At 35.0% G+C, this 14,098-nt stretch overlaps 1 protein-coding gene across 1 annotated transcript; it reads left to right on the forward strand.

Annotated features, from left to right (window-relative positions):
• Window positions 1-1,673: 1,673 nt before the first annotated feature.
• Window positions 1,674-5,794, forward strand: LOC106130718 (uncharacterized). Its single transcript, XM_013329621.2, has 3 exons — window positions 1,674-1,808; window positions 2,167-2,422; window positions 5,403-5,794. The coding sequence occupies exons 1-3, from the start codon at window positions 1,674-1,676 to the stop codon at window positions 5,723-5,725; spliced, it is 714 nt and encodes a 237-aa protein (XP_013185075.1). The 3' UTR covers window positions 5,726-5,794.
• The last annotated feature ends 8,304 nt before the right edge of the window (window positions 5,795-14,098 follow it).

Below are 14,098 nucleotides of genomic sequence, written 5' to 3' on the forward strand. Positions count from 1 at the left end.
TTTTTCTATTGGTGCCCGGGAACCACACGGCATGAAGCGAGAAATTAAAGACTTCGTAAAAGTGTAAATTATTCGTTCAATTACGGATGAGGTACGCGTAAAGTATGCATGAATATTACATGGATTTATGCGTTGTAGGTCAATAGGTAAACAGGATTTCTGTTACTATGTCATCGTTAACATTTAGATATACATTTACTTAGATTATAGGAGAAAACAGGTGTTTATTTCTAAGTGAATGGTGGATTAGTTTAGCATAAATATACGGGCCATCAAGCTTTAGAGCCTTGTGGTTTCTGGTAGAGGTTGAGACAAAATTATCATCAGTTCCCTGGCGTTAGTCCCGATTGCCTTCTTACTTACATTACTTACTACTTACTCCATCTCTTTCCCATGGATGTCGTAAAAGGCGACTAAGAGAAATGCTTACAAACTTGGGATTCTTTGTTAGGCGATGGGTAAGCAACCTGTCACTATTTGAATCTCAATTCTATCAGGAAGCCAAATAGCTGAACGTGGCCCTTAAGTCTTTTCAAGACTGTTGGCCATATGTATGTATGTTGCCTAAATGTACATTTACGTGTCCTCACTTTTCCGGGATGTGCACAGTTTGTTGGTAATAATGTGTGATGTCAATTTTGATCTGTAACCTAAAAAATAAAAAAGTCATTAAACAAATAAATATAACACGGCAAAGTTTTATTGATACATAGCCGCGATAAGACTAGAACTTGATCCTTGCACTCTTTTATTCGGTTACCATTCCATCAGAGGCACTGACAGAGTACAAAATAATGCCCTGCAATGCTACACATAAAAATCTTATAAGGATTGTAGACTAACGCAAATATGATAATGAATAAAGTTGAATGCCTTAAGCGTATGTGTTACGCCTAAATCTGCACATTCAGAATGGTAAGGATTGGTCATAAAGGTCAAAGAAATTGCTGTAGATAGGTAGACTCCTGGCACCGCCCAAAACCGTGAGATTTTAAGCGACTCACAAGGAGAAAGAAACATTTCAAGATACTCCCAGATTTTTATCATTATATCTATGCATTTCTCATTAAATGCCCATCATCCGACTATCTTGTGTCTGGTCTCATTCTTGTTGACCACAGTGGAAATCCAAATGGTATCTGCTGTATAGGCCCACTTTTCCAGATATATGTCATGACCTGCACCTGAATCGACTATAGGTATCACTACTCAATTCATTTCAAATTCAAAAACCACTAACCTATCCAAGAAAATCGTTACTTAAATAAAGAATAATTATTGTTTACTTAGTAACAACAGTAGCCCATAATCACCATTTCCTATTGTTGTGCGTTATGTTCAATGAAAGTAAAATCACCGTTTCCGCCACACGAACATCTTACTCAATCACTTATAAAAATCACCATCACGCAAATTCAATCAAACATACTGTAAACCAAATCTCATTACATAAAAAAAGAATAAATTCAAATTAATTCTTAATTGTAAATCATAAAAAATCAAATTTCGAACGACTACGCCGCCTCTAAAAAATTCTCAGCGCGTCATCGCCGTACGCGCGCGTACGCATTTTGGCGGGAACAGTCGCAAGTGGGGGTACGTTGAATAAAACCGCTTTGCTCCAAGTCCAGCATTACATTTCACTTATCACCACCGAAGGAGCAAAGGACAAGATGAGATTCTTCTTCCTTTTAGTAGTGAGTGTCGTGGCGGTGAACTCTAAGCCAGCGGGGGAGAATGATGTCCTTGGATCGGTCATCGGTGTTGTGAAGAATTGTGCCGAGGGGGATGTATCCCTGTGCCTGAAGGTGTGTGTGATGTGTTAAGTGTAATTGAATCAGGTGACGGCTTTTTTTTGCAATGCGCATACGCACTGCTCCAGTTAAAATTGTACGACTTTATCTCAATTTAAATACTTCATTGGTTAAGATTAAGAAAAAGAAGTTAATTTTTTATAACAGTTTTCTTTTTTATTTGTGTATAATTATGTAGAACAATTTTTTAAGACAAAACGTTAAAGAACAATAAAAGTGCAAAAATATCTTCTTTCTTAAAACAAAAAAAAAAAAACAATTTATTTTCAACCGAACAATAAAAACAGTCCAATTCCGAAAAAAATATTTCAAACCTTACCTTTCAAAATTAACAAAAAATATTGGTTCACAGGAACGCGCGCTGAAATATGTAGAGAACATCAACTCTGCTCGGGAGGTTAACATCGCTGATGGTATCAGTCTCATTGGCACTGGATCTTCAAGGTCTGCCAGGTCCTTCGAGCCTCTACCCGAAGAACCAGTAGCCAGGGAGAACCAGGTGGAGTCCAGGCTGGTGGACGCGGCGGCCGAGTTCATGGAAAACCATATCATCCAACTACGCATGCCAAAGAGCACTGTTGAAGATGTCAAGCGGTCACTTGAAGAAGGTAAATAATTTTTAATTGTTTTTTTTTTTAATTTTTTATAAAAAGAACTAAATATTAAGTTTTACATCTCGGTGTTAGCAATACGATTCTTAAAGTTGTTGATTGTGATTAAAAATAATACTCTGTAGGACTATATGTAGTAAAATCATTCCAATTACAAAACTCATTAATAATTGGACTAGCGATATTCGTTTTTTATTTTATTTCTTAATAAAGGGTACTTTATTACACCGTAAGAAAAGATTGTCTGATCACTAAAAGATAAAATGGACATAAACCTCGATTTTTCTATAATGAGTGCTTAATTTATACCCAAGGTTTTGAAGAATATTCTTTTTATTGTAAGAAGTATAATAACTTTTTGCTTACACCTGTTTTATAAATATTTTAATAAGCTATCGATCAAACCAGATACGGATCAATCAATCATTGATAGATTTTAGTAATAAAATTATAGTTAACATCCTCACGCCTAAAACGAAAGTTATAACATACATCTTTATAAACTTTCGTATTAATGATATTATTGGTAGAAAGTAGAGCAAAAGAAACAAATATCAATTTTGACAGACTTTTCTTGATAATGGAAATATACAGAATCCCTTGTTAAAAATCCTCGTTATAAATAAAGCAATTTTTAAAAATATTTATATAATATAAATATTACAATAATTATGTACTCGCTTTTACTCAACTTCCGTTTCATGAGACTTCCATGAAAAAATTAGCAAATCGTGAATTTTTCGTAAGAACAATGTCTCTGCCAAATTCGAAATCAGTAAATAATTTTGGTTAAATGAGTCAGTCACTCCCTTTTATCAAGGCATAGACGAGATAAAAAAGTTAATTATCAAAAAAGACAATTAATAGTTGATATACCAACACCGCTTTAACAAAAATAATTCACAAACTATAAAGTACAAATTGTTTTGAAAGCTATATCAATTAAACTTATCACGAAAACACATCTAATTATGTTATTAGACATGTAATCTTTGTAATTCATAATACAGATCATATGATTTCGATCAAATAATCAAGTGAAGTGAAAGTTGAAAGATAATTACGGGAGTATCTTCAAATCAGGGCGTTTAATTGTCTTGACCCAGGTATATCATAACGCCAATTACTTATTAGAAAGTTCTCTCATAAACACAGAGTAGAGCTTTCGTCTTAATTTTATGGCGCAAAATATATAAAAGCATAGTATATATGTTATGTAATTTTATGTGTTTCATGCATTCGAAAGTTTGAAATGCTTATTCAATGTTAAACGGTGCACTTTGATGAAAGCAAACCTGAGGAGATTACATTATAAAAGCTCATATATAAGAATTATAAAAATTTACAAATTTTTTTAATTCATCATAAAGCCATACATCTTAACGTGGCCTTACAGTCTTTTCGAGACTCTCTCTTCCTCATAAGGGAAATAGACGTGACTATAATTAATATGTATGTATGTTTTAATACAAAATAAGATTTCATAGAAAATAACAATTTGAGAAAAGGTGCTATTAAAATAAAATTGCAGAACAAAATCAGAGCATTTTTTTGGATGTGAAAATGACAGATCGATGATTTTGCATACAAACTACAAATAAACCATGACCTAAGTAAAATCCAGTTCAAATTGAAGAGACGGCTTAATATACTTTAAAAATGAATGTCCAAAGATCACACAGTCTCGGTCATCAATCGCAGTGTTACGACAGACATTGTTATATAATATTAAAAACGTAACGTGTGTATAACTGGTTTTTGTGCACCTCGTTTCTCGATAGTGACTGTTGAAAATTTAATATCATCCATCCAACCATGCTTTACTTTACTTTTACTTTTTGTGACTGTCGAAAATTGCAACTCATCTTTTTTAACGATAGGTTTGATAACTTGCTTGTTTGACTCTGTTTTGTGCGATACTAAAAGATTATCCGTTCAAAATTAAGGTGTAAATTAAAAGTGTCTGTTTATCAGATTTAAAAAGTATGTGTCACGCATAACTAAGGCACTTATGATCACAAAAAATCTTGCGAAATCATGAATTGGAATCAGGCATGAGACCGGTTATACAAGACGAGATGAGAATAGAAAGTTTTTTCTTCATTTGCAAAAAATAATTACTCTACATAAACGAGCAACAGCGTTATTTTTATTAGCTGGTTTTAATATGGTATCTTAGAAAACGGACATCCGTATTTAAGAGAAACAAACTGCAGAAGAAGACACTAGAAATCGCGACTGCTAAACGGGTTTGGCAGGAATTTCTCCATCCTATTTAGAAGGTTGATTGTGGTGAAAAGCGGACTATACGGGTCTAGTTTTTGCTAGATTTCCATAACCTTGCTATGTAGGACTATGGGGCTAGTTGCGTGGTTCCGTTAGTAAATACTCGTTGCTACCGTGATCAAAATCTTGATTGAGAACCGAGTAAAAGTCTTGCTCCAGGCTGTGACTCGTTAACAAAATATGGAAGTAGGTCCGGAGCTTTCGAATTGTAAGGTCCGGTAATCGCACTTTCTAGATGAATGGGGCTGTTATGCAAACTGGACGTAACATTGTGAATTTCAATGAAAGCGACATTGTTTTAAATTTTCGACGAGCGCGCACCGTGTGATTTTGAATTCGAATTAGGCTGGAAACAATTGACATACGGTGAATGTTTACTGATAGGAGTTGGTTTTATTTCAGTCCTGCGGCCTATTTTGTTGAATCTGTTACAATTGTTTTCACTTTTTGATGTCAATATCTTAAGTTACCTATCGCTTCATTGTCACATACATCTGAAAAGTGGGCCAATTCCGTTACAACTTTGATTGTCCTAGATAAATATAGGAAGGGATGTTATGATTAGATAATTTTAGGATCTCTGATAAGAACTGGACTAACATTGGATATGATGTTTGACATTCAATGGCTGATGTAATCGTAACTCACTATTAAGTTGACTTTAAATGATAAACAATTTAATTTATTCCAGGCCGTGGCAAGAAGAAGAAGCTAAAGCAACTGCTGCCCATCCTCGCTCTCCTCCAACTGAAGATCCAGTCCCTCATTCCCCTGTTCCTTGGTATCATCGCTTTCGCCGCCGTCAAGGGTCTGATGCTGGCCAAGGCTGCCCTCTTGGCGTCTGCTCTGGTTCTGCTCAAGAAACTCCTCTCAAAGCATGAGCATCATGAGAGCTACGAGGTTGTAGCCCACCCTCATCATGAGGAACATTACAGCCATGGAGGTGGCCATGGAGGTTGGGGAAGATCATCACAGGATCCTCAGACCCTCGCTTACAACGCCTACACGAACTAAATGCCTAAGATTTTAAGACTGTACTCGCATCCTTATTGGATATGTAGTCTATATCTTCGGTTAGTCTAGTTACGGACCTCAAAGTATTGAGTTTAATTTATTGTTAATTTATTTAAATTATTTAAAAACGTTATTAATTTAAATATCGAATGAGTGAATCTTGTCTAGGCTTTGGACTTCCTTATCATCGCCATTTTTCATATATTTATTTTCCTTTCTTGTTATTACATTTTTTTTTCATTTCTTCAATATCAATGTACCTGTTTTTTATTATAATTTAGTTTTTATTTCCTCAAGTACAAATTTAGTTAGTTTAATTATTTTTGTTTATTAAGTTGTTTTTGTTTTGTTATCTAGCTTTAACTATTTATCTTTTTAGTCATTTCTTTTGACTGTGTTCATTAAACTAGTCGTTTCTTCTTACTTATATAAAATATATATTTTTATATGCTTTTGTAAATATGCTTCGTATGAGAGTATTTACGTAAATTATTGTTTTTTGCTCCTTCGTTTGTGATATGGTATATATTATAAATATTATGGTATTTATGTAATTATATCACATATTAATGTGCTGTATCTTGTCTTTATCAATCCATCTAAGGTGATGTATATCTCTATCTTTTATATACAAAACATCTTCATTCATCAGTCTCATTAAACTAAACCTAAACTTATTTACATACCACCCATGAATAAAAGAAATATAGTCATTCATGTATTTCTGTGTATCATTTGAACCCTATTTACAATTTATTACAAGTGATACAAAAATCCTACCATTTTTCAGTTATGTACAGTGACCACAGAGAAAAGGACACTTTCGTATCTTAAACGTATTGAAGATTGTTTACATTGCTGTGTTGCTCACTGTACATTAGTTGAGGGAAACTTTGGTATTATTTCTGTCACTTGCCATCTGCCCCGATTTCGCACGGGTAGAATTTATAGATACAAACCTTCCTCAGAAAATACTCTTTCCCATATTACAAACTGGAACAAAATCCGGCAACAACTTTCATTCACTCATATTCATTTATTTGCAAACTGAGTGTAGGAGTACATTCGTCTTAAAATTAAGAATGGAACTAACTTTTCAACCTTTTACAAGTGCAAATAGGTGGCGACCAATATATAATTACTTTCCAAGATGAACGCATCAGCAGTACAGGCGAAGAAAATAGTGGGTTTTTACTTAATTAGTGTAGAAAAGAAAAGAAAAAAAAACCAGAAAACTTTTCATGAATGTATACTAAAAGAATATATATATTATACAAATTTTGACCTTGTATTGCAATAACAATACGCTGCGCAAGAAAGCTGCCCGCGCGAGGGTCTCCTGTTGCCTCCCTCAGGCGTCAGCTGAGCGCCTTGTGAAGCTCCCGCGCGCCCTTGCCCCAAGGACCGAGTGTCAAAACAACTGTACTTATTAGTCCACCTGTGACCTGCCTGTTTATTGGTCTCAGAAATGACATGTTAGTGACATAACAGACAAAATGCAGGAGAGCTGACGTCTTTAATTTATGTATGATCATTGAAATTCCGTGTGATTCCCGGCACGAATATAAAAAAGAATTGGACCACTCCATCTCTTTCCCATAGGTTTAGTAAAAGGCGACTAAAGGATAGGCTTGTAAACTTGGGCTTCGATGGGCTAGCAACCTGTCGCTATTTAAATCTTCTCAATTCTATCATTAAGCTTAACAGCTGAAAGCTTATCAGTCTTTCAAGGCGGCTGGCTCTGTCCACCCCGCGTGGGATATAGACGTGATTATATAAAGTGAAAAAAAAAAATCTAAATGTACCTAGTACAAACTTACATAAATAGAGAATACTTGAAAGCTACATAGATGAAAGACGAATTACTGTGTAATGAATGATACTTATGGCCTTAACAATACCAGTGTAAAACAACAATGTAGTAAGAATGGTGTGAATTTACTTTTCTTGAGACTTTTCTTAGTTCAAAGCTAAGTGGAGTTAAGTTAACCGATGCTATCTTGATGAAAGTAAATCGCGAACAATGCAACATAAATAAACGCTTTCCTTTTCATTTCAATATGTGTGTATCTAAAGTTTCATAAAAATGGATGTGTGTGGATACTTTAACATATTAAGAGCAACTGGAATATGATAAAGGCTTTGCGCGGGTACATACATACATATAATTACCTTTACGGAGTAGACAGAGCCAATAGTCTCACAAGGCTGAAAGGCCACGTTCAGCTGGAAGCTGAAGAATCCCAAGTTTAAAACCCTAAGTCGCCTTTTACGACATCCATGGGAAAGAGATGAAGTGGACCTATTATTTTTTTTATTGGTGCCGGGAACCACACGGCTGTACATAATGTGATTGGTACATAGTCAAATTAGAATTTTATCTTTCTCCCACGCGCATTACTTACGTATTTTCGCCAAAAACCTTAACTATTAGACCACCGACGTTCTAAGGAATAGCGTAACTATTATGATAAATGAGATAATAAGTTTATTTCTTAGTTTGTTACCCTTTCACGGGTTATCTACTGAATAAATCTTCTTAAAATACATACATACATATGAACACGTTTATATCCCTTGCGGGGTAGACAGAGCCAACAGTCTTGAAAAAACTGAATGGCCACGTTCAGCTATTTGGTTTGATGATAGAATTGAGATTCAAATAGTGACAGGTTGCTAACCCATCGCCTAAAAAGAATCCCAAGTTTGTAAGCCTATCGGTTAGTCGCCTTTTATATCGCCTTTTTAGAGTCAGGAGAAGGACATATGGTATCTTTCATCCCGGTAAAAACTACAGGTCCCGAGGAATTTGCAAAAAAAAAAAATATTTTTTAGGTGGCGCTAAAGTCGTCGTTTTTTGTAGTTGGCGGTTGTTCGATGCTTTTTATAAGGTAGTGATAATTCCGTCGCTCTTTTGTAAGTTGGCGTCAAATTTAAATTGGGCTGGGGCAATCGCGCGTAAAGTTAGTTAGTTAATAACCCCACTTAATAAGGAAAGAGGGCTCTAAACCGGCATCGTTTAAATTCCGAACATAATCTATGTGGACCGAGGTGTGGTCGCATCTGGGTGACCGTGTTTCATGACCGTTTGCAAGGGCCTTTAAGCTGCTTGTACGGACACGTAATCATTAGGTACTTGCCGTGTAAGATTACCACTGTTCTTGGCTTTATCTATCTTCCTCCCGGCTTCAGTCCCGGTTGCATCCCAACATGACTGGGGAGGAGCCCGGGTTATGCCTTTGACCATAGATCCTGGATTAGGTGAGTCAGGTTTTTACACGAAGCGACTCCTATCTGACCTACGCAACCTTTGCAGGTAAACTTAACGCGTATTGGATCTACGGTTACACATCCAGTTGCCTGAATATGCAGGTTTTGTCATATTTTACCCCACCGTAAGAGTGTCGGTTAGTATTCAAGCTAATGTAAATAACTTTGAAAATAGTTATAGTACATGGCCGAAGTGTGATTTGAACCTGTGCCTTTCTGTGCATCTTACATTAAAACCGGACTTACCGATTCGACCACTGAAGCTCGCAAGAGCTTTATCGATAATATGTGTATATGTATCCAAAAAATATATGCCCTCTAGTTAACCATACAGCCGAACGTGACCTTTCAGTCTTTTCAAGATTGTAAGCTCTAAAAATCTGATAGTACTTAGTGAGCTAGTGAGCAAATTTTTATCAATTAAAGTCGTCTGCATGGCAAATAATTTCGCCTTAAATTAACAGAATGTTACTATTATTTTTCCATAAGATTTTATACACAAATTAAAGGAGTAATTTAAAAAATAACAGTCGTGTACTGTGAAACTGAATTTAAGGCTACTGTTAGTGATTTACCTAAGTAAGAGAAATTTGTATTATTTGCACTAGGTTTGTACAAGTCAATCATAGAAAAGGCTTATAAACTTGGGATTCTTCTTTCAGGCATTGGACTAGCATCCATACATAGACATACTTACATATAATCACGTTTATATTCCCTGCGGTGTTAACAGGACCAGCAGTCTTGAAAGACTAGGTAGGCCATGTTCAGCTGTTAGTTTTAAATAATAATTAGCGGGAGTGCCATTAAATTTTAAATTTGCTTATTAGAATGACAATTTTATTTCATTTAGGTACCACTTCATGACACACAAAACCACTATATGGAACTGGATGTGAATATGACGTCATCATGATCCGATATGAAGGTTTCCTTGCAGGGTTAAATTTGCCTGGGGTTGTGGGTTCTACAGGAAAATCATACTTACTTCTAAAAAAATCATACTATATTACAAATGCTGATCAATTAAGTTATTTTAAAGAATAGCTCTTAAAATAAGTTACCTTATATCATTAGTGATAAAGCCATAAATTCATGTGGTCCCTAAATTGACAAATTAAAACTAAAATAGTGACATCTACCAAATCTCACATGTAGCATCTATTGGGTACACCCAAATAATTTCTACTTTCTTGATACGAAGCTTGAGAAAGCATAGATACATATAGCATTATACCTTATACAGAAATCAACTAACGCCATCTATCAAAATTTCTTAGAACTACGTTCATGGCCAAGTTTGTTTACAAATTCAAAGTTCAAGGTTTTGCTTCTTGGCTTCGTCACTTGGTCATTGTCTTTTCATTACAATTCTTTTTTCAAACCACAAAATTATGTTTCCTAGTAAAAAACCTACCAATCTTTAAAATAAGTAACTTATTCTCTTTTCAGCAGTTTGTGTTTTATACCTACATCTTGGCTTCAGGTAGTGTTGCAATAAAACATAATTTTAAATTACTCACGACATCGTTCTAATTTCAAATTGTCGTTTACAAAAAAGCAAAACAATTTTATCTTCGAGGTAGGTAGTGCTTTTTTCTTTTTGCTGAATTATTTCCAGCCATTGACAAAAGCAATTCTTTGTCAAGGTTACTACATTTACTACAGTCAATGAACTCGTCGTAGTCTCAACTCGTTTTATTGCAAATGGCGCCAACAAGATGGCGTAACTAAAATTTTCGCCTTGTCTTTTTGTGATTGAATGATTGTATTAGTTTATTTAACAAGGCTTGGGTCTTTGAAATCCAGTGCTTAATATTGTGTTTAAGTCGTGGGTTTAAAACACACACCAAAGTGTAGAATCGAATAATTTTATTTTTTATAAAATTAGTTGTGTATACCTACTTTGGGCCGAATCGTGACCATGATCCAGAAATTGAAAATTTCACATTTATATACATTATTGAGCGTATTAAAATACACAATTAGGGGTAATAAAAATAATCTTTGAACTCGAATGAAAATTTTGAGACTTCCTATCCGCGTTTTTGTCTCCGATACCATAAACTTAGAGATTTTCAAGGCAAGAGGCTTTAGCTTGCGTGTACCACCTCAGACCCAACTTTTTATCAGGTTCTTTCAAACGCACTTTGATTTTCCAATATTAAAACTATGATAAACAAAGCCACGAACAAAAGCTTGTTTCATAATTTGTAATTCAATTGTTATAGTTAACCTGGTCAATGTGACAGTGGAGCGTGGTAATACATTTCTTTTTAATAGACTGCAATAGTAGCTTCTTATAACATAGGTTCAATCAATTTTTTAGGATTCCTTTTGTAGGCGATGAGCTAGCAATAGCAACCTGTCACTTTGTGAATCTCAAGGCTATACATCTTAACAAAGCCTTTCAGTCTTTTCAACTAACTTTTGGGTTTGTCTACCCTGCCAGACGTAATAATGGATAATAATTATTAAATAAAATCATTCTTCGAAGGAGGTGGTAGGAGGTATTTGTGTAAACAATGTAAATATTACCAACGTAAAGAAACAAATACAAACATTGATAAAAGCGAATTTTCTGCTCTACATAGAAAAAGTCGTGCTCCGTTTTTTGACCGTCGTCATGGATTATCGTAAAAGCTGCATTAGATGAATGTGCCAATTCTATAAATGATAATTACACAAAGCTTTTTCAAAAGACTGCCTACTTGATAGCAACCCGCTTCTGATTTATTATAACATTTGGTTCTTTAATCACCTTCTACGACATCAACTTTATTAATTCATTCTTATGATCACGTCTATATCCCTTGCGAGTTTGAAAGAGTCTTGACAGACTGAAAGTCCACGTTCAGCTGATAGGTTTAATGATAGAATTGAGATACAAATAGTGACAGTTTGTTATCACCTACGAGTAAAATAGAATCCCAAGTTTATAAGCCTTTAAAACGACATTCGTGGAAGAGAGAGGAGTAAGAGATGAAGTGGTCCAATTTTTTTACGTAGGTTCTTGGAACCACACGGTACACGAAGTTTGTCTAATTCTACTCTCCCACGAACAATAAACTCAAAATCCGTCAACAAACATGTGCCCAGCGAAGCCTGAACAATATGAGAACAGTAACAATAAAATTTCGTTGCAATTTAGCAACTATGACCATAAACATAGAGTGTATGTGACGATTTTCATCTATCATACACGAGTATGTTGCCGAAAACATAACAACAAATTTTACTTTTAATGCAATCTTGAAAACGTGACTGATTCGGTGATTTCACCCGCCATACCTTTCTCTAGAGGGCAAATGTACGACCTGGATTCAAGGAAAGCCGGGGGATAGTGCAAGTCATGAGAGACAGCATTGTTTATGTAATCGCCTACTTCTATATGATATAGAGAAAAGATCATTGAACATTTCGATCTTAGATTAGGCCTATATTGTATTTGTTTATAATAATATAGTAGTTATATATATTTATAATAATAGAGTTTAATGGAAAAATATCAAACATGTAACATACATATTACCACGTCTATATTCCTAACGGGGAAGACGAAGCCAACAATTTTGAAAAAAACAAAATATCTACCAATTCTGCCTTATGGCTTTATAAGGTAATCGAGGTTTAAAAAGTGACAGATTGCTAGCCCATCCCCTACAAGGAGAATCCCAAGTTAGTTTATTAGACTATCCCTTAATTGCCTATTGCCATCCATGGGAAAGAGGTGGAGTGGTCCTATTTTTTATAATAACAATTTAATATTATTTATTTTGGCATAATCATCACTTTAAAGCTCTTCGTCTTAAAAATCTTATCAAATGTTTCATGCATTCGTTTATCTTTGCATACATCCTCTCAACGTTAATAAAAGTTATATACATACTAGCGGCCTGCTTCTGCTCCGCACGGGTGTCATTGCTAGATGAATTCTTCCTCAGAAAAACTTCTTTCTAACGTTTCAAACAGGAACAATATCCGTTCACAACTTTCCGAGGTAAGCCCATACATACAGACAGACAGAGAAAATATTATGGAGGGCTTCATTATATTTTAAGAAATTACTCTCATAGGTGGTATGAAATATACATATATTGATGTAAACCTATAAATTTTATTTAGTGATATTTTTATTTTAGAAGTATGCAAGTGGGAAAAATATAGGCTACTACCTACCCCACCGGGATAGAGGCGTGACTTTATGAATCTACTAGCTGTGCCCGCGACTTCGTCCGCGTGGAATAGTTATTTTGTGCATCATTGAAGCCCTCAAAGAGGAATAATTTTCCCCGTTTTTTTCACATTTTTCATTATTTATTCGCTCCTAATAATTGCAGCGTGATAATAAATAGCCTAAAGCCTTCCTCGATAAATGGTCTATTAGACACAAAAAGAATTTTTAAATTCGAACCAGTAATTCCTGAGATTAGCGCGTTCAAACAAACAAACAAATTCTTCAGCTTTATAATATTAGTATAGATTATGCAAAAAAATTGATGTACCTACGTGAGTGCGTGTTTGAGGATGCTATTCAATCACGAAAATTCTACTGGATGGATTTTGATGAAACTTACGTAAACGGGAAGAATAATGCCTGGAATAGAACATAGTTTATTTTTCTTACAAAAGCAAAGTCCCGGAGACGCAGCTGTTAAAAAACAAATAAATTCTAAAGACAAAAAAAGGAAAATATAATAATGGAAAGTTAGAGTATCTCTTTGTATACAACATTTGCTGTCTTGCCCATTGAAGACATCACAAATAAACTGTCACAGCTGGTGACCTGCGGAAAGCGACGTAGAGCTGTCCGTGTGAGAAGCAATTCGTTCTGAGGTCGACTCCGGCTGCTCCAAGCGTTTGACCTTGCAATTTGTTAATCGTCATCGCGAAACATATAGCCACTGGAAACTGAACACGCTTAAATTGAAATGGAAAGTTGTTGGGAATGAGGGGAATGCGTGGTATAAAAACAATTTCACCAGCTGCACAACCAGTAAGAATTTTAGCTTCTATAATATTGTTATGAAGCGAAAATGTATTGTGAGGGCAATGTTAAAATATTAAGGGTTTTGAAAAAATCTCTAAGTGAATCTATTTGTT

The sequence above is a fragment of the Amyelois transitella genome, chromosome 23 (assembly GCF_032362555.1).
Source record: "Amyelois transitella isolate CPQ chromosome 23, ilAmyTran1.1, whole genome shotgun sequence".
NCBI lineage: Eukaryota > Metazoa > Arthropoda > Insecta > Lepidoptera > Pyralidae > Amyelois > Amyelois transitella.

Coding starts and splice junctions, on each gene's coding strand:
- LOC106130718 (XM_013329621.2), top strand. CDS start 1,674: ATGAGATTCTTCTTCCTTTTAGTAGTGAGTGTCGTGGCGGTGAACTCT. Junction 1,809..2,166: donor ATGTATCCCTGTGCCTGAAG/GTGTGTGTGATG, acceptor ATTGGTTCACAG/GAACGCGCGCTGAAATATGT. Junction 2,423..5,402: donor CAAGCGGTCACTTGAAGAAG/GTAAATAATTTT, acceptor AATTTATTCCAG/GCCGTGGCAAGAAGAAGAAG.